General features: G+C 35.8%; 1 protein-coding gene across 47 annotated transcripts in view; it reads right to left on the bottom strand.

Moving 5' to 3' along the window:
• The window catches only part of ADGRL3 (adhesion G protein-coupled receptor L3), an 866,327-nt gene that overhangs the window by 447,463 nt on the left and 392,258 nt on the right, over positions 1–26,606 (bottom strand). For all 47 annotated transcript variants that reach the window (XM_032151681.2, XM_032151691.2, XM_032151695.2 and 44 more), the window contains one exon: positions 19,790–20,003. In XM_032151681.2, the coding sequence (XP_032007572.1) occupies positions 19,790–20,003 (214 nt within the window). The remainder of the gene's footprint in view (positions 1–19,789; positions 20,004–26,606) is intronic.

Genomic DNA, 26,606 nt, shown 5'->3' with positions numbered 1-26,606 from the left:
CTCAATTCAGTTTCCCTTCTCCATTCATTCCACAACCACCCTAAATCAATCCTCTCATATCTGGACTTGTTATGTTTCCAATTGGTCCTCATACCCGCATTATTTTCCCCTTAATTCTATCCTCATTATGCAAGACAGGGACTCTCCTAATGCAAGAATTTATTTTGCTTCCTCACTTAAAACTGCAGTGAGACATCTTCATGATCACTATTACGGACTAAATTGTCCCCTCTCCCTGCCCCCAAATTCATATAATAAAGCCCTAACCTCCAACATGACTGTATTTGAAGATGGGGCCTTTAAAAAGGTAATTAAGGTTAAATGAGGTCATAAAGATGGGACCCTCGTCTGATGTCCTTATAAGAAGAGAAAGAGACACAAGGGATGTAAGGGCACAGAGAAAAGGCCAAGTAAGGACACAGTGAGGACTTGTCTGTCTACAAGCCAAGGAAAGGCCTTGACAGTACCTTGATCTTGAACTTCTAGACTCCAGAAATATGAGAAAATACATTGCTGTTATTCAAGCCACCCAATCTCTGGTATTTTATTATGGCAGCCTTAGCAAACTAACACAGTCATTAGAAAATTCGATGCTCTTTTATGTGGTCATAAAGCTGAGACGAGGTCGCGTTCTGTCACCCAGGCTGGAGTGCAGTGGCGCGATCTCGGCTCACTGCAAGCTCCGCCTCCCGGGTTCACGCCATTCTCCTGCCTCAGCCTCTCCGAGTAGCTGGGACTACAGGCGCCCGCCACCTCGCCCGGCTAATTTTTTGTATTTTTAGTAGAGACGGGGTTTCACCGTGGTCTCCATCTCCTGACCTCGTGATCCGCCCGCCTCGGCCTCCCAAAGTGCTGGGATTACAAGCGTGAGCCACCGCGCCCGGCCCAGAAAATTCGATGCTCTTAACATAATAAGCAAGCTATCATTTTGCCTTGACTGTAGATACCTCATCTTTACAGCTCTCTGATTCACACTTTAACTTCAAATGTTCACCAAACTGCATTAGTTCACTTCAGATCTGTGCAATCCCATACTTCCCCCTTAGCCCATGGTAAAGCCTTAGCCTAGAATGCACTGTGACTCCCTTTTTTTTAATGTACAGTTTAAGACTGAGCTAAGATTCCAACCTCTCTATGACATTTTCTAGCTCACCTCAGGCTGCATTAGGAGCCCTTCCAGGTGATACTTTAATTACCTGTATCACTCTCATTGCATCTACCATATTTTATGTAAAGTATTTGTCATCTCTCCCATTAAGTCTCCTTGTAATTAGGGACTATTTTAGTCACGTTTAAGTTCCCAGCATTTAGTATGATTCCGGGCTGAGCAGTGTATGTGGAAGAATATCTTAGATGAAGACTTATTTTCATGGGCATTTTGAGTCTGTTTATGCTGTCAATCCTGGACTTGCTCGGCATCAATTCTCAATACTCATGTCACATACGTAAGCTTTTCACAAAGGTCTATAGAAATACAGAAACTATGGATATGTGTCACTTGCTTAAAAAGTAAAACTTGCACTTTTTTGTATCAAGGTAATATTATTGCCAAAACAACAGCATTTTGGTTTCTCTTATATGTTAAGTTTGAAATCAATGATCTTGAACGATACATAATTTACTTGTATCCCTAGACTATAAGTAGAACCACTTACACATCACAATGTTCACATAGAATATGGAATAATTAATTAGAGTGTATATTCTTGCACTTATTCTGACTTCAGTAGAGTTTGCCAGATGCTTCTACAGAGTACGATCACATTATCTATTTAGTATTATTGTGGACACACATTTGCTGTTGACTTTTCTTATGAAACATCAAGTTCTCTCTGATAAAACAAAATTAACAATCTTCTCCATTCCATGCCTATACACAAAAAGTAAAAAATATTATTTACTCTTTTAAGATCCAAATTCTATGAAAATTACTTCTTTATTTTCTGTGGAAGTGAAAGTTATAATGAGACGAACATAAAGGCTCCCTCAAAACACAGAATAGTTTACTTTTGATTTCCATTTTGCTGCAAGATACTTTCTTTTTATAATCCAAATTTCCTAATTTTTTGTAGACTTTGTGATTATAATATACTTTTTAGTTTTTTTTTTCCCTTTTCTTTTTTCTTGAGACAGAGTCTCTTACTCTTTCGCCTAGGCTGAAGTGCAATGGCATGATCTCAGCTCACTGCAACCTCTGCCTCCCAGGTTCAAGTGATTCTCGTGCCTTAGCCTCCCAAGTAGCTGGGATTACAGGGATGCGCCACCACACCTAGCTAATTTTTGTATTTTTAGTAGAGATGGGATTTCTCCATGTTGCCAGGCTGTTCTCAAACTCTTGACCTCAAGTGATCCACCTACCTCAGCCTCCCAAAGTGCTGGGATTACAGGCATGACCACTGTGCCTGGCCACTTTTTAGTTATTTTCTATTCGGACCGAAACATTTGATTACTGCTAAAAACAAGTTTTGTTTTTTTTTTTTTCTGTTACAAATGAATCATACCATTTACTATGCATTATCTATCAATGTCTCATTTAGTATATGTGTTAAAAAACAAGAAATGTTAGGACTGCAAAAACTGCAGCAATTATTTTTAGAGTAGAACACATGGAATTATTTTACTGCATTTTAAAGTTCAAACTGAACTAAAGAAAGGGGAAGAAAGGATCATTTGAGTTTCAATATTATTTCAAGACTTTTTTTTGCTAAGTCATATTATACAATGTTAAATATTTAAACAATTTTAACATGCGATTCATTGGTTGTTTCATTCCGAGAGAAAAATATTATGGTATTTCTTTGCATCTTTTATAGGCATTTTATTCCAGAGCAATAATACCAGCAACTAAACAATTTCAAAAAAATTTTAAAAGTTATAGTTAGTACTAAGCATGGCTCATGCTTCTATATCATTTTCTTTTAATTATCTAGACCTCAACAACCTAGAGTGGAGGGCAGACACTGACATAATGAAGGCATCCAGGTCTCAACTCAAAATCAGAAGCACAGCCACGTGGTTCTAGTCTTACAGAGGAATGTATTTATAAACAAAGGAGAACTCTGATCCCATTTTCACTTTGTGGCCTTTTAACCTAGAACAGCCCAGGGCTTCAGTATTCGTTTCCCAGACCAGTGATGATAAGACAGGGAAAAGACCTTAGGTGCAAAAGTTATGACAAAACTAAAATTAGAATTCAAATTTAATTAGTGCCAAATGTCTCTCTCATGCAGGATCTCCAATCAGATCATAGGGCATCCAGCACTCTAAATGCCCCAAGATGAACACTGAGGTACTGATTTTTTTTCTTTCAGAATTGAAGGACCACCGTACGGGAACAGTGTTTGTCTCCTTTGATTGTCTCGGTTTTTGTGGATGCATATGGTGCTGCTGCAGGAACCTCAAAGATTCTGAGATTTGGAATCTCTGTGACCGGGGTGAATGGTGCCATTAAACTGAATCCCAGATGTCAGGGAAAACAAACAAACACACACACACACTAGGAGGAATGGGAGCTGGTAGGTTTAATTTTTCAAAAGCATCTGTTCCTTGTTCATTTTTTCTTACTGAAAATCTTCTAAGTGCTGAGATATAAGTGCTGTATTCCAAAAACTTCAAGCGTACATAAAAGAGCCTAATTAAATACTTGTGGTTCTAGTCTTACAGTGGAATGTGTTTATGAGCAAAGGAGAACTCTGATCCCATTTTCACTTTGTGGCCTTTTAACCTAGAACATGACCAGCTATATAGAAAATGAGTAGCAATATATATTTGGAAAGAGCTCTGAAGTTTTCTAAACTCCTAGGCTGGATTGTTTAAGAGGCATTTCCTTACAACTGTAACTCATTGGTAGCAAACTTTATAGTCAAACCCTTCCCTAAGAGTTTGATAGTTTCGATTCCAGAATTTAGCCTGCTAGGTTTAAAAATGTAGTTGGCCATCCACTGTGCTGGTTATTTCATTCAGAGGAAAATGCTGGAGTGTTGGTAATGCCTCTAATCCCTAAAATTCTATTCCTGTTAATTACCAATGTAAATAGTGTGTGGGTGACTGTTACTTATGTGGTCTATCAAAATGTTTTCAACAATATTGACAGAATGAAATGCCACTGTGAGACAATATTCACAAGGATAAACCCCCTTTCCTAAAAATCTATGAATACTATTGCTTGAAATATCTTACTTTAATAGAATAGAGAAAATCTAAGAAATTCAATTATTCAATACCTAGGCCTAAGGAATGATTTCTGGTGATATGATATGCTACATTTCTGATTAATATAGTGACATTCTCATAGCTCAAAATATAGCCCCTTTTAAGTGTGTAGATGAACTCCTGAGTTTACTTTGAGAAACCAATAATATCCCTGCTCATAGTTGTAAACTATTATATAGTATTATACTTGGCATTGTTATTTCTAGTGAAGGATAAACTGTTTTGTGATTGTTCTGCATAATAATACTGAATTGCCTTTGAAGTAAGGGATGGATAGTTTTGATTGTTTCCCCAGCATCTGTCTCTCAAGCTTTCTGTCAAGAACCTGCAGATTGACCTTTGGTGAGCTTCGTTTCTTCATTTTTCAATATGTGCTTCACAGGAGATTGAAACCAATCTTAGCTCCAAGGGTGGGCACTGATTGGCTTAAGGCAGGGTTTCTCAATATTGGTAACATAGACATTTGGAGCTTGCTATTTTTTGTTGTTGGGGGCTGTTCTGTACGTTACAGGATATTTTGCAGCATGTTTGGCCTCTTCACAGTACAAATCACTAACATCTTTCCAGTTGTGACAACCAACAACGTCTCTATGCATTACCAAGTATTCCATGGAGGCAAAATTACCCCCAGATGAGAGCCACTGGTTTAAGGCGATCTATGCTTCCCATCCTCTCACCAAGTAATTACTTTAGAGATATGATGTCAAGCTGATCCAATAAGGATAAGTGGGTTTTTCTGGAAAAGTAGGGATAAAGAGGCTTTTCGTTGGACTTACTGAGTCTTAAAACTGCTTTAGTCTTGATCGGGAGACCCTAGGGCTACTGGGGGTTACTACACATTGGAATTCTAAGGAAGCAGCCCAACCAGGGTTGGCAGATATAAGACAGAGAAGTCATTTTAGCATGGATCAAGCAACTCAAAGGCCAACTTCATTATTCAGTTATCTGAACCAATGTATTTCCATTTACTTATTAATCGTTTACTTATTTTACTAGTTATTTTTATTTTTATCTTAAATTAGTTAGATTTTATCCCACTTAAAAGTGAAATTTCCTTAACACATTTGTGATCTAACAACGTATATTCACAGACAATCAAGCAGAAGGCAGAATACTTGAAAATTTGTTTTAGAAAACGTAAATCACTTTAAGACACATAGATGATGGAAATACCTAAGTATAGGGTTTGAAAGACCTTAAAATGGTAGTGCTTCCACTTATCTGCTAAAGGAAGATACAAACTGATTTTTATTTCTCCATGCACCTCTGAAAATCTTTTCAAAAACAATTATGTTGTCTTCCTTAGCAGAATGGCCACAGCTGAATGCTGACAGAATAGTCCCTACCACCACTGGCATGAAGTATGATAGAGAAAATTAAAATCGAAATATTTATGAGTGTTAGCATGTAAACAGATGCTTTTGTAATATCATCTAGGTTCTGAAAACTGTAGGAAAAATGATAATTTATTTCCAATCATGGTTATTTGGGCTTCCTGAACAAAATATCAAATACGTGCAAAAACTTGTTCCCAAAATTATGACCAAAGATTATTGTTTTCTGTGAGAATTAATAGTTTGAATTCATTGAGTAGAGCTCATTCATATTTTTAAAATTGTGTTTAATTGACATAAATTGATTAGGAAATGACATTTTGTTGTTTTTATAATTACTAAAATTAAGATTGTGTTCTATAGGTTTCAAAAACTGGTCGAATGGTAGAATATTAAAGAGTATATATAGTTCTATAAAACAAAAAGATAAAGGAATGGGTGTTCCCTGTGTGATTTGAAAGGAAACAAAGTATCTTTACTGAAATTGGCCTACTAGATTTTTGATGCATTTGGTAATAGATAAATTGAAAACTTGTAAATCACAATGACTCAAATTCATAGATAATTTTAAAGTAAAAACGTAACATCATTCTTATATAGAAATGTAAAGGAAGGAGTGGGGTAGGAAAAAGATACTATCCATACTATAGAAATGAAGCTTGATATTCCGGAATCTTTAAAAGACTGAATGCCCCCAAATAAAAAAAAAAATGCCCCCAATTTCTAAAACTTTTCTGATTTTGAAGGTTAAACTGCATATGTTGTAAGGATTTTCCCAGAACCGGAATTCTATACAGAGAAGTCATATAAGAAAAGAATTAAATATCAATGGGCAAGTAAAACATTCACAAATGTAAATATACCATGTTTTTTTTTAGAACGTGACGCTGATGTATTGCTAAAGGCATAATAAAGAGAGATTCTTTTTGAGACAGGAATTCTTTAAACCCTTATATTTTGACATACATAGAAAAATAAACATTATCAAAATCCAGAATGACACCTCTGATTCAATAATAGAGGACCATGAAAAACGTTGATCTCTAGTCACAGTAATAACCTCTTTGGCACTCTGGTGCTATCCTTGTGGAAAAACAGATTTTTCTATGTTTATAATAAGCCTTCAAAGCAAGTATTCTAAATTGCTCCAAAGCAGCGTGTACCAGGACATGTGGCTTGGATGTCAAACCAAAGCCTATTGCAAAGATTTCAGACCACATGCTCTGAATTTACAGAAGGGGCATAAGTATCTGAGGAGTAGGGGGGTCTGATTTCTAAACACCTTCCTAAACCTAACATGATTTTGGAGCTCCAGGAGACAACTTTTTCTTAAAAAAAAAAAAAGTCTGCAGTTGTTGAATATCTCATTTCCAATTCATTTCCTCTTTTTTTTTTTTTTTTTTTTTTTGCAATGGAGCCTCACTCTGCTGCCCAGGCTGGAGTGCAGTGGAGTGATCTCGGCTCACTGCAACCTCCGCCTCCCGGGTTCAAGCAATTCTCCTGCCTCAGCCTCCCGAATAGCTGGGACTACAGACGCATGCCACCACACCAGGCTAATTTTTGTATTTTTAGTAGAGAAGGGGTTTCATCATGTTGGCCAGGATGGTCTCGATCTCCTGACCTCGTGATCTGCCCGCTTTGGCCTCCCAAAGTGCTGGAATTACAGGCATGAGCCACCACGCCTTGCCCATTTCCTCTTTTAATTAGAAAACTTTCAGTTTAAATCAATTTTTTATCTTGCCAATAAATGGAAGATACACTTTTCTATCAAAATAACAAATATCAGTCATTTTGCTTTTCAAATAAACTAGTTCAGAAAATTTATTTATAAAATTAAACTTGGAGTAAAGGCTGTTGTGACTCAGAAAACAATACCCCAAAATGAAGGCCTCGGAAGTGGCCACAGAAGCAAAAATTTTTCTCTGACCTTCTCCTGTTCTCTTGTCTCAGTCCTATTCACCCTGGAGGCTAGCCATAGAAACCAGAACCCCTTTTCCCCAAGGTTAGCCATAATACCTAAAATCGTTACTCTATCTTTCCCTCCAGTTTTCCTTGGAAAAACTGACTATAAAGAAATTATCTAGGCCAGACGCAGTGGCTCACGCCTGTAATCCCAGCACTTTGGGAGGCTGAGGCGGGTGGGTCACTTGAGGTCAGGAGTTCGAGACCAGCTTGGCCAACAGGGCGAAACCGCGTCTCTACTAAAAATACAAAACTTAGCCAGGCGTGGTGGCAGGCACCTGTAATCCCAGCTAATCAGGAGGCTGAGGCAGGAGAATCTCTTGAAACTGGGAAGCGGAGTGAGCCCAGATCGTACCATTGCACTCTAGCCTGGGCGGCAGAATGAGGTTTTGTCTCAAAGAACAAAAAGGAATTATCTGACCTACCTTGTTTGACTGTAGATGATAAAACTCCCATTGCAGAGAGGGTCCTGCGTCATACCCAGAAGGAATGAATGATCTGAGAGGCCAAGAAGAATCTAGACAGATGCACCTTGCTGGGTTTCCCTACTCACTCAGTCTATTAGCATTAGGCCACAGCATTTTGTGCAATCATATTTCTACATGGTTGTCCATACTGTGTTGAGCCTAAGTATAAAAATGAACAATTTATCCTGTATCTTTGGGTCTTCATTCTGAAGGCTTCTGTGTATACATTCATAAAATTTGTATGTATTTCATCCAATTCATGTGCCTTTAGTGAGTTGATTTTTTCAGTGAACCTTCAGAGAGCAAAAGGTAAGTTTTCCCTTGGCCCCTAAAAGGCATAGGTTCATATCCTTGTATTAATCTCTTTACCAGTTGGAGCATCAGCTCTATCATCAGTACAATAAAATAATTATGTCTGCTCTATCATCCTGACAAAATAAAAAAAAATTTAAATAAAAAATGGATAAAATAGTCATTTATTCCTTAATAAATGAAAAAAGTAAGCTTTTTGAAATCTTAAACCATTAGATAACATTTTTTCATGAAATTAATTTGCATTTTACAAATATATGTCATATATACCTTATATACTTACATCAGAAGTTATGATCTCACTCGTATGTGTGTAAATGTGTTTGTGTGTTCACATGGATGCCAACACCACTGGCATACTATTTTCAAAGGTGCCACTCTAAGGATATTTGAGTTCATGCTGTAACCATCAAAACACATGTTCTTCAATCATTTCTGACAAAAAATTATAGTACAACAGATTAAAGGAATGTAGGGGATGAGATTTATATTGTAGCTTCTTTTTGTTATTTGTTGCCGATATTATTTTATAATGAATTACAGCTATGAAATATGTATAGTTATGTATCTGATAGCATCTCATGAGAATAATTTTTCCTTCACGTTCACTCACGTGTAACATTTTAGATGTTATGTACTTCACAAATTACATTAAGATCCACTTTTCTGTTAGTTCGCAGGAGGTTCATGTTGCCCTCCAGTATCCATGTGGGCTTATGCTGCTAATATTATTTATGCTTTTCCAATTCTATGCCTTTCCATAAAAAATTATACTACATATGTTTGTTGTTATAGCTGAACATTTTTTTAAATGTCACAGCAAGCAAATGCTAACTTACTATAAACCATTTGAAGGGCTCTATGTTTGCTTTAGAAACAAACTTAGAAAGTTATTCAGGATTGCATCTCCTCAAGGCGAGGATGATCTACTTGAATTACCTAGAAAGGTGAAAAACCTGTATTACGACAAATTTTGCAGAGATTAATTTGTGAGAGAGCAGTATGTTTTGTGTCCCTAATTTCTAAAATACATACAGATAAATAATTCCCACTGTCTGGAAGATTTTAACTGATGAAACTGGCCATAGGTATTTTTATACCAAATTATAATAAAAAGACAGATATTTATGGTTTGGAGAGAGAAAGAAGATAAAAATGATTGTCTAAGTAGTTAGAAATATGTAGCTATAACATATATGAGAAATACATATGAAATATATATCACCTATAAAGAAAACCTGAAGGCTATACCATATATCCAGGCTTTGGTGGACTTCACGTGTATAGTTGTAAAAGTAAAAAAAAAAAAACAAAAAAAAACAAAAAAAGACCATTACCATGAAACAAATAAAAAAGTCAATGTTACTAAATCAGGGGATCATATTATAATATGATCTTTTAAAAAATGTTTGTATTGGTAAAGAATTGTCATAAATATTTCATATAACATTGATGCACTACATTTGCTAAGTAAATTCAAATCTCCAGGAGAACATTAATATGTAATAGTAAAATATACAGAGTTGTTCAGATGATCATTGGTGAAGGTTTGGGATCAAAGTGGCTCTAAATAATTCAACAACATCAATAAGCCTAAGTGAAAAGGTTCCCTTTAGTTCAATTACCATCCACTCACCTTTTAACCCATAGACAGCTAGTCTCCTCCTTTTGTAACAACTCTCTCTCCTTCTTGTGTTTTTATTACTTTTGAAGTATATTTTCTTCTTTTTATATTACAGCATTCCTGTAGACTTATATTCTTTGCCAAGCATTACTTTCTCAATACACGAACGAGTCCAAGAAACAGTTCCAAATGTTTGTTTTCAAAGATTGATAGTACTAATAGTTATGGGCACTAACATTTTTGGAAAGATCTCAAGTCTTTTTAAGCCAGAACACAAACACATATATATTTATATATTGAAATTAGCCCTTATGCATGAAAAAAAAAAAAAAACATACTTCACTTTTACCATTTGGAATCATAATTACAAATAGATACGATTTATATATCTTTTTCTACACAAGCGATAAGGTAAATATCTAACTTTACAGAAACCATTATCAATTAATGCATTTTATCATATTAACAAATACTAGGATAACAGTTATTTCCCGACAGTTTTTTGAGAAAGGGTATTCCTCTGTCACCCAGGCTGGAGTGCAGTAAGGCAATCACAGCTTCCTTCAGCCTTGAACTTTCAGACTCAAGCAATCCTCCCACTTTACCCTCCCAAGTAGCTGTGGCCACAGGCGTGTGGCACCACATCCAGCTACTTATTTAATGTAATTTTTGGTAGAGACGAGGTCTCACCATGTTGCCCAGGCTAGGGTTGAACTCCTGGGCTCGTGGAGAATAATAAATAAACAATGAGTCCATTAAAGCTTATGATTGGGAGACAGATACAGTATTCGAGGAGGCAAACTTCATAATATGTTTTCAGTGTAAGTTGAGCTCTGGCAGAGAATGAAAAATAAAATCAGAATGCTACACGATAATAAACTTATGTATATAATAAACCAAAGTTACTAGTGTGGCACAAGTAAAAATTCACTTTCGTTTTTATAACTTATTAGCAAAAGGTTTGATTGTGAAGATTGCTCCGTCTAAAGTCTCTATATAAAACATTAGAAATTATACAGCACTCAGTTAGTTATATTCAAGTCTGATTACAAAAGGCTGGCATAATACATTTTCTCATTTACAAGTATTTAAAAGTAACTAAGGGGCAGAGCAAGATAGCAGAATGGAAGCATACACCATTTGTCCCCTTCTGCTGGAACAGCACATTTTAACAACTGTTTGCACACAGAAAAGCTCCATGACAAGAACCAAAAATCAGATGAGCAATCAAAGTACCTGGTTTTAGCTTCATATTGCTAAAAGAGGGCACTGAGGAGAGCAGGAGAGGCAGTCTTGAATCGCCATTGACACCCCTCCCCATTCCCCGGCTGTGGTCATGAGGCACAGAGAGAGTATCTGTGCACTTTGGGGAGGGAGACACAGTGACTGAGAAACTTTACACTGAATTCAGTGCTGCTCTGTCACAGCAGAGAATTAAACCATGCTGGGCTCAGCCAGCACCCACACAAGGGGGGAGCATTTGGACCAGCCCCAGACAGAGGGGAATCACTCATCCCATGGGCCGGAATTTGGGTTTCATGGCAAGCCTCACCACTATGGGCCAAAGTGCTCTGGGGTCCTAGGTAAACTTGAAAGGAAATTTGGGACACGAGGACTGCAATTCCTAGTGCTAGGCTGGGCTTAGAGCCAGTGCACTTGGGTGGCATGTGACTTAGGAAGACACCACCTGGCACAACTCAAGGAGTGCTTGTGCCATCGCTCCTCTAACCCCAGGCAGTGCAGCTTGTAGCAACAAAAGTGACTCCTTCCTTCTGCTAAAGGAGAGAAGAGTGAAGAAGAAAGAGGACTTTGTCTTGCATCTTGGATACCAGCTCAGCCACAGTAGGATAGGGCGCCAGGCAGAATTGAGGCCCCCATTCCAGGCCATAGCTCCTAGATGACATTTCTCAACACATCCTGGGTCAAAAAGGACCACTGCCTTGAAGTGAAGAGCCCAGTCCTGGAAGGACTTATTACCTGCTGACTAAAGAACGCTTGGGCCCTGAAAAACCACCACTGATACTCAGGGGGTATGCAACGGGCCTTGGGCTCTGAGACGTGCTGGCTTCAGAAAAGACCCATCACATTCCCAGCTGTGGTGGCTGTGGTGAAATACTTCTGTTTAAGAAAAGCAGAGGGAAAAATAAAGGGGATTTTGTCTTGCACCCCAGCTATCAGCTCAGCCACAGTGGGAAAGGGCAGCAATGAGGGCCTTGGAGTCCCTGAGTCAAGGCCTAGGCTCTTAGACAGCATTTCTGGACTGCTCTGTGCCAGAAGGGAATACACTTCCCTGAAGGGTCAGTTCTAGGCCTGACAACGTTCACCACAAGCTGAGGAAGACGCCCTGAGCTTTAAGTGAACACTGGCTGTGGGCTGGAGAAACCCCGTGGACTAGTATTGGTGGGAGCCACAAGAGAGGATCCTCAGCCATAGTAAGAGGAGGGAAGAGTGGGAAGGACTTTGTATTGTGGTTTGATTTCCAGCTTAGCTACAGAAGAACAGAACAAAAGGTAAATTGGTAAAGTTTTTGACTCCAGTCCTTGGCTCCCAGTCAGCATCTCTGGACACTCCGCAGGGCCTGAGGAACTCACTACCCTGAAGGGAAAGGCCTTGAGCGAGTCCCAGTACCATGCTGGCTTCAGGTCTGACCCAGCACAGTCCCAGTGATGGTGGTCACAGGAGTGCTTCCATCATTACACACCCTGTTCCAAGTGGCTCAGCACAGAGAGAGACACTCAATATGTTTGAGAGTAAGGGAAAAAACAAGTCTCTGCGAAAACAAGCCTCTATGAGCCTGCAAAAGCCACAACATTATTGGGCTTGGGGCCCAAGTCCCTTCAAATACCTGGAAGGCCTTCCAAGAAGGACAGGCACAAACAAGCCCAGACTGTAAAGACTACAATAAATATCTACCTCTTTAATTACCAAACACGGAACAACACCTATAAGTATCAACAACATCCAGGAAAACAGGACCTCATCAAATGAACTAAATAAGGCACCAGGGACCAGTCCTGGAGAAACAGAGATATATGACCTTTCAGAAAGAGAATTCAAAATAGCTGTTTTAAGGAAACACAAAGAAATTCAAGATAGCAAAGAGAAGGAATTCTGAGTTATATCAGATAAATTTAATAAGCAGATTGAAATACTTAAAAGGAATCAAGAGGAAATGCTAGACTTGAAAATGCAATTGATATGCTGAGGAATGCTTCAAAGTCTCTTAATAGCAGAATTGATCAAACAGAAGAAAGAATTAGTGAAATAGAAGGCAGGCTATTTGAAAATACACCATCAGAGGAGGCAAAAGAAGAAAGAATACAAACAATAAGCATGCCTAGAAAATAGCCTCAAAAGAACACATGTAAGAGTTACTGTCTTTAAAGAGGAGGGAGAGAAAGAGACAGAGGCAAGGGGGATTCATAGGGATAATATCAGAGAACTTTCTAAACCTAGACAAAGATACCAACATTCAAACACAAGAAGGTTATAGAACAGCAGGCAGATATAACTCAAAGAAGACTACTCTGAGGCTTTTAATAATCAAACTTCCAAAGGTCAAGGATAAAGGAGGGATCCTAAAAGCAGCCAGAGGGAAAAAACCAAACTGAAACAAAACAAAAAAAACCCAAATGACATAAAGCTCCAATACATCTGGTAACAGTTTTCAGTGGGAACCTTACAGGCCAGGAGAGAGTGGCATGACATATTTAAAGTGCTGAAAGAAAAAAAACTTTTACCCTAGGATAGTATATCCAGTGAAAATATCCTTTAAGCATGAAGGAGAAATAAAGGCCTTCCCAGACAAACAAAAGCTGAGTGATTTCATCCAAACCAGATAGGTAATGCTAAACGGAGTTCTTCAATCAGAAATAACCAAGACGTTAATGAGCAATAAGAAATCACCTGAAGGAAAAAACAAAACAAAAGAAGAAGAAACAAACAAACAACAACAACAAAAAAAAACCTCCCTGATAACAGTAGGCCAAAGAAAAACACAGATGAGTATAACACTGTAATTATGATGTATAAGCTTCTCTTGACTTAACTAGAAGGACTAAATGATGAACCAATGAAAAATAATAACTAGAGCAACTTTTCAAGACATAAACAGCACAATAAGACATAAAGAGAAACAACAAAATGTTAAAAAGTGGGAGGATGAAGTTAAAGTGTAGAGTTTTTATTAGTTTCTTTTTTGTGAGTTTGTTTCTTTACGCAATCAGTGTTAAGTTGTCATCAGTTTTAAATAGTGGGTTATAAGATAGTGTTTGTAAGCCTCATGGTAACCTTATGAAAAACATGCAATGGATACACAGAAAAGAAAAAGCAAGAAATTAAAGCATACAACCAGAGAAAAATCTGGGTTTGACCTTGTAGACTCCTTAAAAGGGATTCCAAATTTCCATGAACCATGCTTTGAGTATGGCTGCAATACAGGGTTAATAGTTCCTGTGGACAAAGGAGACCTAACACAATTCCCTTTAACTTTTCCCATAAGCCGTAATGAAATATAATGAAATATTTGACTCATTTACTAAAATTTTCAATTTTGAACAATGCATATGGTAACATACAATTTCTTTCAAAATTAAATTAATAGCAAGAAATACTTGAAAGTAATTTAGCAGACATTATCAAAATGTACTTTCAGAATTGAAAGAAGCTAAATACTAGAAGAGAAGAAATAAATAAATGCCCTCCATATAGGAAATTTCCCATTTCTCCATATTCTCTATATTTGGGCCTTGGAAAAAGTTATCTTCCTTCTCTCCTTTCTTTTCCTTTATATTTAAAAAGACAGGCACACAGACAGTAATCTTTAAGTAATGTATTATATATTACAGGTTCTATGCCTTTCTTTCTTTTTACTACATAGAATGTGGATTCAATGGAAAAGTTCCTAACATGAGGAATTGTTTCTGATCTGTTATAGTTTATAATAGAAATATGAGACAATATAATAGATCTGTCAAAGAAGTAAAGGAGAATACTTGAATGGAACAACTCGTGTATATAAATGCAGTTACTGCAGAACACTTACTAGGCTACGTATACTCCAGAACCGCCACTGGCATTTCACCTTCTCACACGACTGTAAAAATTCTTAGCATCACCCCGAATGACTTCAGCAGAACGCAAGATCTTTTGTAACCTATAAAATTACTTTCAGTGCTATTGATATAAACTGAAAACTAACTTTTCAGAAAGATGGGAAACAATTCTTTCGCTTTTTTTTTTTTTTTGAAGCAGTTTCATTCTGTCACCCAGGCTAAGTGCAGCGTTGGGATCACAGCTCACTGCAGCCTTAACCTGGGCTCAAGGCATCCTCTCACCTCAGCAACCCTGAGCAGCTGGGACCATAGGTGCACCCCACCATGTCCAGCTAACTTTTTATTTTTTGTAGAGATGGGTGTTTCATAAAACATCCAGGCTGGTCTTGAACTCCTGGAATCAAGCAATACTCCTGCCTCAGCCTCCCAAAGGGCTGTGATTACAGGTGTGAGCCACAGCACACAGCCTTCCCTCTCTCTCTCTTTTCTGTATGTTCCTAATGTGACTATTATATGAACACCCTGAGTCTAAAACAAAACTTAGATCGCTCCTTTAAATAGAAAAAAAATACTCCTACTTTGTACATTTAACATCTATACTTGATAGAAAACTCAAAAGAAATAATTTTTAAATGTCTAGATTCATGATGTTTGATTCTAAGAGGATTCAAAATACAAGCAACATATTTATTTCCATACCTCCAGAAATAACTGCCAATATTTCTTCTATATTGTACCCACTGAAAAGCCCATTAAATTTAACTTGATTTTAAATACTCATTTTTTAGCTTTAAAATAATACGCTGAGGATAAACATATAGACAGAAAGTAGATTGGACATTGCACAGGATGGGGAAGGAGATTGGGATGAACAGTAATTGGCATGCAGAATCTTACTGTGGTGACAACAATATTCTAAAACTGATTTATTGCAATGGTTGCAACACTTGCTAAGTTCACTGAAAACATCATTGTACAATTGAAATGAGTGAATTACATAGTACAGACAAATGCTTCAACAAATTTACATTAAAAATAAATCATTACATGAGAGAAGCCAGACAAAAAGTATATAATATGTGAAACTTTTTATTAAAATTACAAAGTGGGCAAAACTAATTTAGAGTTTTCGAAATCAGGATAGGGCAATCCTTGTAGGAAGGAATATGGCTGGTGCAGAGCACAAGGGGGCGCTTTCTGAGGTGACATTAATTTTCTGCCTTATCTGTGATAGTTACATGGATGAGCTTGATTTGTGAAAATTCATTGAGGTGTACATGTATGATATACGGAATTTTCTGTAGGCATATCATACATTAATAAAAAGTCCACAGCAGAACAGCAATAAACTTGTGAACCAAGGATGAGCAAAAGATTACTAGAAAAAAGCTATGCCCTTGTGCTCTTTTCTAGTGTTCTTCCACTTACATAGCTAGTATCACTTAGGTCTCTTCTGGTTCCACTAATGCTGCCATCTTTCAAGAAGCAGCTCTAAGGTTTCCTCTCCAGTGAAATGCTCTCTTATATCATTTAGCTGAAAGAGCCTTCTTCCTTTAATCTCTTCAACACATATAAATGAGATAAAAAGTAAAATGTGGAGCAAATGGTATAGTTGAGTTTTCTCATCTGCCAAAAAATACACAGTTTTATGGGGAGAAAACACGACTAACTTATTCATCCATCAAGCCCAAAAGTAACTGTCATGGTAAACTGCACATTGTAAACTTTCAAGTGCTGGTTAACAACTGAAATATTTCCATTAATAATAAGGAATAACATGAAACCTAAGCTGAATGCCAAATGTAAAATTTCTAAAGTTATCCAGTTGCTAAATTGTCGTTTTCATATTTAGATTTCCAAAGTTATGCATATTTTTTAAAAAAACTCTCTAAAATATATAAAAGTAAAACAAAAAGAAATAGAAAACATTCAAATAATAGAGTTAAGACAGCTTTTAAGTGGTATAACAAAATTAGAGAGCATATTTATTTATTCATTTATATATCCAAAGTTGGTTTTAGGTAAAATCAACAGGCAGTCTGCCTTCTAGAAGCCTACAATTTGCTTTAGACAAGGCAGCTGTATGATAATACAGGTTTATTAATGTTTAGATGAGATTAAAGAGGGATGTAGATGATAATAATTGAGTAAAAGTATAAGTTCCTGAGAAGGACAAATAAATCTGTTGTGATGTTTTAATAAGTTCTCTGGTAAGATAATGAAACAGAAGTAAAGCATGGACGATTGGTGGGTGGTGGACAGAATGGCATGAGAGTACACGTGATTGGAGAAAATGCAATCTAGAAAGCAATGAAGAAAGTGGCTTCTCTAGACCATATATCAGATTGCAAAGCTCTACTGAAGAAAAATATGGAAATCAAGAGTTACAGCCTTTCAATCCAACTTCCAAAGTTTTCACACTTAGCTTTAATTTACACATCAGTATGCAGTTTAATTTATGCCTTTGTTCAATGTGTATTCACACATCTGCCTCAATGACATTTCATATCTCTCCTTGCCTGGGACATCTGTCTACTGCATCACTCTGAAGCAAGTTATGGGCTTTTTAAACAAGGCTATACAAGAATACGGTGATAATAATGCTGTTTATACTGAGTAATAATCCTTCATAAGACATGCTTAGAAATGTTTAGACTGACACTGTCTCTTTCTAGAAGTTTAAACAAAAGAAAAGGATTAAGATACCTTTAAAAAAAAACATGTTTTCCATTATGATTTCAGTTTAAATGCTTTAATCTATTTAAACTGTTTGTACCATTAGTATGATGTCCATATCATAAGTGGTAATTATTAGCACTATTTAACATGCTGTGGTTGGCATAATAGTGTAACTAAGTTCATTATAAAGCAGCTTAAATGGCCATGACCATCGCGTCTCTTGGGAGCTTATATAATAAAACCTGATTTCTTTTCTCAGAGAGTCAAAAACATTTACTTTGGACAAGTCTAAATCTAGTACATTTAATAGTTAAAAGGCAAGTGAGAAACTTGCTTCCATGGAGAATTAACCACAGTTATTTCAGCTAACTGACAACTCATATTTGTGAAACCACCAGGAGGGCTTACACAAATGATTTACTAAAGGTGCTTAAAGTGTTTTTACTCTACAGATTTGTCACTTAGTGTACGCATCCCATATAGTTCAGTGGCTCCAAAGGATCTATTATAACTACTTTTTTGAAATAATTACGAGATTAAAGGATTATCTTTGGAGCCGTTAATAATATCAATGAAAGGATTAAAACAATTTCAGTGAAAATAATATAGAGATGAAAGAGCTAATGCTTCTATTACATTTTAAGTGAAAAATGAATCAGAGAAGGGCAGCATTTCCTTCTCAACTCATATTCCAAATGAATTCTACAGAATCTTATGTTTGGTTAACTAAAACAAATACAAATATCAGTTTAGTCATAGTGCCCACTGCATACTACTCATAGAAAACCACTCTTGAAACACTATTACAATAGCTACACACAATGAAATAATCAGAACTCTTTCAGTCATAGCATTTAGTATAGTTGGAGGTATGTCAGATACGTAACGATGATAGAGACACACAAGAACAACAAGATGCAACCAAACTTTTATCAAATGAAATCCCTAATTTTAATATCTTATTTCTTATTAATGCTCACCTTAGCATGAGCCATCATTTTAGTAATAGACAAATAAAAGCCCTCAGATTTGCCCATATTTCATTACCCTTCAAGTACACATCAGTGCTTTAATCATCAAAAACCTGACATATTATAATTGTATTAATAGTTTATATAACAGTAATTTATAAAAATAACATATTGACTATGAATGTATTAATTACACACAAAAATACGTATCAAAATTTTGAATATGAAGAAGACAAAAGGTGAAAAATAAGGAAGGCTCTCAAGTACAAAAGAGAGAATCCTTGAAATCTACTGTTTTTGTCTTTAGACTTCAATTTGTTTAGTTGTATCTAAAATATAGTTTTCCCTATATTTAAAAAAGTCCTTAAATAATAGAAGGAAAAGAAATAACTGAATAGCTGTAGGCTTATAGTAAAGGAATGACTTTATCCCTGATTTTTGAGAAAGCATAGTAATAGTGAACAAATATCTAAGAGATATGTAATATTTAGCTAACTTATCAAGACGTTTTAACATAATTTGAACCTTATGTAATATGCATTCCTACTGACCAGTCTCTTTAGAATCAAAAATATTTTTCTTACCCACTGATATTATATGATACATTAATTTATATGATGTTAATATGGCCATATTTAGATTGCTCAAATATTTAAATTAATTTCATATGCTGAATAGCAAAAGAATACTTTTAAAATTATTTTCCAAGGCCAACTAGTCCTTAATCAATATTCTTACTACATTTTGATTAATGATTATAAAATTACCTATTAATTTTTACGTCTTTTTTTCCCTACATTGTTAGAAAGTTATTGTTAGCAGTAAAATAATTTTTCTGCCATATTTGGAGAAAATCCTATTTTTGCACATTGTGAAAAATACATTTATTCTCTCATGTCCTGAACTCAATTCTAAAGAACACTATCAAAATAACAGTATGCAATGTCATGCAGACCCTGAAATGTAATAGATAATCCAATAAATTGTAATACTTTCCAAATGCTATTTGCAATTAGCATTTTGGTGATATAGGGAATAGTCAGATATGGAAAAACTATTTCGAAGTATCCTAAAATACATAACACTGTTTATGTTCTTATGTTTAACATGCAACACAGATTGATGTTGAAGGTTTATATTGTTCACAAAGAAAAGACTATTAGAAGTATCATACCTTTGAGACATAATCTTATAGGCATCTGGCAGATAACATCGGATATTCTCCATCTGAGCAGGGTCAGAGTCACAAATTTTGTCATCAGTCCTGCCATAGTTGGCACTTTCTATCATGATGACGTCAGTCCCTGGACAGCGAAGCTCTATGGGATAGCTCTCACAGGATAGCTCTCTGCGGACCACAGCCATCGGAATTGGGGCACGGCTGAAAGCTGCCAAAAGGAAGAGGAAGAAAAGAGATGCCATTGTTACTACATACAAAGGAAAACTACATGTGTTTGCTTTTCCAGTGTTTGGGGTAAATCAATACGAAGATATAAAGCAGTTAAGATTCATAATTTTAATTAAACTAGAATATTTTTCTCTTCAGTAACTTTATAAATATTTTTCTTCTAATCTAACAAAAACAGTTATTTCTTAAAATCTTTATCACACTTTTTTTCTTATAAATGGAAAAAGGCACTGTTGATTTTCTATTAAACTCTTGGCCTGGTGTGCCAGATTAAAACTAGATAGAAATATCATCCAGTTTATACAATCAGATATTCAAATAAACCTTGCAAGTGTTCCTTTCTTCTCTCTTTTTAATAACAAAATCATCATTGAAAAATTGCACTATTGCTGACAAATACACTTATTTAAGTAACCTATTTCAATTTTACAACGTACATCCATTGTTTTAGGCAATACTTTATGAGCTCACTATAGAACTAATGCTTGCTATTTATTTAAGAAAATGGAGATTCGATTGGAGGAAAAGTTGTATTTTCATTTAGCTCCTCCCCATACTCTTCCCCAATGTCAACAGGTAATTAATTACCCATGTGGAGACCTCCCAATTAGAATTTTCTCCACAGAAACAGACATGTGTGTGTTCTCCCGCTCCTCTTTTCATTTTACTCTGAAAATTTTACTCAAGTAGTATCACACTATACATATTGTTTGATATTTTGTATTATTTTATTTATAAATGTAATGATATATGATGGAAATCTTTCCATATCTGAATGTCGTTTCCTTCATTTTTAATGGCTACATCGCATAAATATATAAATTATTTAACTGGTTTTATGTTCATGGACATTTTGAAAGGTCTTGGTGTTTTTGTGTCAAAATACTGCAAGGAAGCCTAAACCTATCCGCACACCTTGGCTGTAATATATTTGAGAAAACCTAATTATCCAAATATATTTTAAGGTACATTTCTAAAAAATGAAATTGATGAATCAAGAGGGCAATACATTTCAAATTTGGCAAATATCAATAGATTTCAAATAAACTTGAAAATGTATACTTTCTACCAATAATACTTTCTTTTTCAAAACTAAATATTATCAATTCCCTTAAGCTTTGTCAATTTGATAAAGAATGGTATAATATCTTTAACTTGTACTACTTTACTTGTACTGTGGAATATATTTTCATATGTTTATTGACCTTTTGTATTGCTTTTATTTGTGAATGGCTTGCTTACATTTATGTAAAATTTGCTGTTACGAAAGTTTTTTGTGTAAGAAAAATAAACATTTGTCCTTTATATTTATGAGAAATACACTTTTTCTAGCTTGATGTTTAATTTTAGATGTTTGCTGGACATATATATTTAATTTTTATACAGAAAAGGTCTGCCTTTTCCTGTCAAGTTTAACAGTTTCCCTCTTCAAGATTGTGAATATAATCACTACATTATTGGAAAAGAGTCAAATGTTAATTTATGATAACTCAACAAATCTTCTTTTATAAGCATATAATATAATTTTAAATGAAGTGTTTACTGTCAAATAAGTTGATTTCCACATTAAGAGAATCAGTTATAGAGAAACATACATGATAGCTTAAATTTGCATTTATAGTTGATTAACTCACTAATGTGCACATGCACAAAAGACATGTATTTAAATAAATATGTGCTTCTCTTCTTGTGGTTTTTTCACGAAGCATGAAATGTGAAAAGAAGGGAGGAGAGAGGCAGGGAGGTGAAAAATGGAGGGGCAAAGAAAGAGAAAACATATAACTATAAATATTTTCACTTGAAGTTCAGAGAAACTATTGATTTGGTTTATGAAACATACCTATAATTTAAAAGTTGAGAGTGATATGGGTTTTTACCTCATTTGTATGATATTTTTGAAAAAGTAGGACTGTACCATAGACCCTAGGCAAAACTTCTTAACAGGTTAACAGGTCACTTCAAGTTACTCAAGCTGCACTGCACAGTTAATTCCATTCTGGTTGGTGTTCAACGTTTTATTTCTCTCTCTCTCTCTTTCTTTTTTGTGCACACACACATACACACGCACCCTTAGAAGAATCTAGCACATCCACAGCATTGATTGAAGACAGCACAATTAAAGATTGGTTATAGTGTTATTTTTAAAGTTTGTTCTTGTGTCAACACTTAGCAAGGTACTCTCACAATAGACACTGAATTTTTGATATGTGCATTTCTATTGTCCCTAAAATAAAATTCTTTATCACTCAGAAATTGAATGCTTATTTAAATCTGAAGTCCTTTTCAACACTGAGATTCTATTTTCATGGATATAGACATTTTCATCAGTGTATTTAAAGTCTTACATAATAGAATCATTGAATTAAAAAAAGGACTTCGGTCAGTTTAAATAGAATCATAGAGGTGTTTTTGTTTTTGTTTTCACAAAGGCTCCTTAATATCAGAATTCCCAGAAGTTTTAGAGTAAACTTTTAAACATTTATTAAGAGACAAATTGTTTCTTAACTTTTATAACCATTTTATAAAAAATCACATTGAAACTGCTTCCAAACATTGAATTCATCTAGCTATAGTATGTTGACTAAACCAGTCAATTAAGTTTTTTAAAGAAAGGTTAATGTAACAAAAAACAACAAATAAGCAAAAAGCATTTGTTTCACTAAGTGGGGAATTTGATTTATTAAACTCATGGGTCAGTTTTGTCAAAACAGTGACATAGCTTTAATCTGGGTCTTCACTGTTAAAAATATGATTTAGTACCAGACACTAGACAGTTGCAAAGTCAGTTAAAATGTCAAGGCCCAAATTTTCCATGTATCTTTTGGACTTGTAAGAATGATTCAAAAGTTATGGATATGGCAATTTTTATGGAGAACCAGAGTTTATTTGTGTATGCTTTCTTCCACTGAACGTATAATTGCATTTATATCAGCAGTAACCCAGTGACAAATTGCACTCCATAAACAATGGATGCTTTGTTTAAGGGAATTTGGTAATGGGAATGTATTGCTGGAAACTACTCTATAACATTATCTAATTAGCTATTTAAATTACTTTTAATTATGTTACTGTTTTAATAGCAACCAAACTCCAAAGGAAAAAAAAATGATTTTTGTTAAGAAAAGTTTTTTGCCATTCAGTTACCATGCTACTAATGGAAAGACTTGGTTAGAAGAGGAAAACACTAAAACATGGAAAATGCCAACAATTCAAATGCAGAGTAATCAGTCAAAGAGTCTACTGCATGTTGTGCTAGGTTAACATTGCATTGGGCATTGTGGAGTGACTCATAACGTAATAATTTGGAGGAAAGAAGGCATATGCATACCTTCTTATGCTCCTTCCCACTTTTATTCCATGAGGTAATCTGTTATATCAAAGAATACAGTGTCATCTATTAAGTGTGTAATAGATATCTGCTGAATAAATTGGAAAAGTTTTAGATGTGAAATCTGGAAACCTTCTGCTGGGATGCCACACTTTGGAACTACTCACTGACCATAGGACTGACTAAAGGGACATGAACTAATTAAACTTCTCTGATAAAGATGTCAGAACCTCAGAAAGTTTCCAAAATTCATATCAAACATACAGCTAGTGAAAAGTGTTTTTGATTACGTATCAACTGTGAGGAAAGCACATAAAAAACAAATATCAAATAATAAAAGGAATAGCTCCCTAGTCTTGCTCATTTGTTTTCCACAGAAATTAATCCTATTTTTTACTTCTTTTCTGAAATTTTAGCCACTTCATTATTGAAACCTTTTGTTGTTCTGTTTCCTTCTCCTTGGGCTCTCTCCCCTACTGATAAGCCTATTTGGTGCTTTTTGACTCGATATGCTATAAAAGGCCTTGATGAACTTGTGTGTGATGGTAACTAAAGATACCAGACTAGGGATGAGAAGTCAGGAGGCTAGAAGTAGGTGACCAATCAAGAGTCAGGTGATTCCCCTTGGTCTCCAAGGACGGGGGTCAGAGATTTGCCAAGGTAACCCTAGGCTATTAACAGAGGTCTTTCAAAGAAGGGAATATTACTTCAGACAAGTAATATGCAATTATGGGACAAAACATATCAATAAGTAAAAGACTAAACACAGTCTAAGAGGCAAGTAGCCAATTAATTGGTTGAGGTTATAACAAATATAATTAATTCAGTTGAAATACGTTAAATTTAAGGTGTCAGGATACCTGCAAATGGTTAATAATCAGTTGGATTCATGAGTCTAGAATTCAGGAGTAGAATATAGGTTAAAACCATGTTAATATATAAAGTAGCTAAGTGAGTGTCTATAGAGTAAGAGAAGAGAGAAGAACAAAGAAGTTGGAATATCAGTGGTCACTGACGACTTGAAGAAAGTGCTCCTTAGTCATGGAAGAAAAATAGAGAAGGGCATTTCACATCTATTCAAGGAAGATTTTGACTGTATGGACTAAATCACCCGCCACTGCACTGGGGGAAGAGAACGTAAATAATTACATGATAGATGAATCAAGCATTTCTCTGTCTCTCCCTGGGCCAAGTCTTCAATGTCCTAGTCAAATCTGTTTTTTTTTTCTTGCATTGCTCTACATATTTAGTGATCCAGTCAAAAATGAGGGCTACACATTAATGGTAGACTGGTTAAAGAAAATATGGTACATATACACCATGGAATACTATGCAATCATAAAAAGGAATGAGATCATGTTCTTTGCAAGTACATGAATGGAGCTCGAAGGCATTATCCTCAGCAAACTAACGCAGGAACAGAAAACCAAACACCACATGTTTTCACTTATAAGCGGGAACTGAACAATGGGAATACATGGAGACAGGGAGGGGTACAACATATACTGGGGCCTGGGGGCAGGGGCTGGGGGAGGGAGGGTACCAGGATAAGTAGCTAAAGCATGCATGGCTTAATACCTAGGTGATGGGTTGATAGGTGCAGCAAACCACTATGGCACCATTTACCTATATATCAAACCTGCATGTCCTGCACATGTATCCCAGAACTTAAAATAAAATTAAATTAAATTAAAAGAAAAAAAGAATAAGGGCTACAGCCTAATCTCCATATAGCAGAGATGAAAATCTTCAGACTGCCCTATTTGTCTGTTTTCTACAATTATAAAAGCATTAGCAAAATGGCTTATATTTATATTTATTTTCTATTTCTTTCCCTTCATATTTCATTTACTCCAAATCCTGTGTATTAAAAATAAAACAACAGGAAATGTATCAAAGAATTTTTTACAAAAGAATCAATAAGAAATGCAAATTAGAAGGCTATTTTGTAGTAATAAAGATAAGAAAAGATGGTTGTTTTAAGTGGGTAATGACAAAGAATGTATTTGATCAACATTTAGGAACAAAAATTGTATGATTTGATGACTGACTGAACATGGAAGGTAAGGGAGAGAGTGACAAGAATGGCTACCAGGTTTCTGACATAAGCAAATGGTTAGACTTTTGTGTCATGAGCAAAATTTGGTAGGAAGTTAAATATACAAGTCTATGAATCAGAAGAGTGATCTTCATCAATCTGAGAGTGAAAAGATAGTGCTTAAAAATCACAGAAGTAGATAAGATAACCTAGGGAGGGAGATATTTAAAGAGGTCCATGTGAGTCAGGATAGGTAATCAAGGAAGCGACCATGTCCTGGAGACACAGCAGCTATGGCCCTTTAAGAGCAATTCTTTCAGCATTCACATTGTAGTCAAGTTCATTCAAAAAGAGCTATCTCTAGGAGGGAATTGTCCCACGGATGGCATGCGCATTTTGATTTTACCTGTTCTCAAAATTACTCTTTGCTGATTATAATAGTGAAAAACACACCCCTGGAGGGAGATTTAAGATGCTAATGAGACATGTAATGTATGAACAAGCATGTACAGCTACCGTGCATGTGCACCCACAGGACCATCTAGAACATGCTTACTAGTAACAGCTCTTCCCACCCTCTCATGAATAATCATGTAAGATGATTCCCATAAAGGGAGTTTTCCCAGTAACAGTGGCTGTCTCATCCTCATGAGAAGCCCTCTCTGAATCATCTCTCAGAGTGTACTGTCTATTCTGCACCTAACTTTCAAAATATTCTTTCTTCTTTGCTATAAATTGCTCCATGCTGCATCTCCATTGCTGTGTGTCTCTTATTTAAATTCTTTAAACTAAGAAGACAAGAACCGAACTTTCACAACAGCCATCAACACGTGGCAGTTTTAAAATGTGTTCACAGTTCTTTGATACTCTTCCAGTATTCTTCCCTTTCTTCTTGAAGGTGGATGTACTGAGTGACTCGCTTCTAAAGGACTTAGTGTGGTATAAATGAGTATGTGATTTCAGAGAGTAGTTTGTTAAATACACACTGCCACTTCAGCCTCCCTTGGGTCCCTCGTTTTGCGCGAAGCCAACTATCATATCTTGAGAGCACTCAAGCAGTCCCATGGAGAGGTCCAGGGAGCAAAGAACTGAGGCACCCAGGATGAACTTCGGATGCACATGAGAGAGGCACCTTGGAGGCTGATCTTCCATCCACCAGAAAGCCTTCCTTCAGGCAACTGCACCCCATGAGAAACCCGGGGGCTATACCCAACTAA

Source organism: Hylobates moloch, unplaced genomic scaffold (assembly GCF_009828535.3).
Source record: "Hylobates moloch isolate HMO894 unplaced genomic scaffold, HMol_V3 SCAFFOLD_2, whole genome shotgun sequence".
Classification (NCBI taxonomy): Eukaryota; Metazoa; Chordata; class Mammalia; order Primates; family Hylobatidae; genus Hylobates; species Hylobates moloch.
The sequence above is the reverse complement of the archived record's forward strand: the minus strand, read 5'-3'. Positions and strand labels throughout refer to the sequence as shown.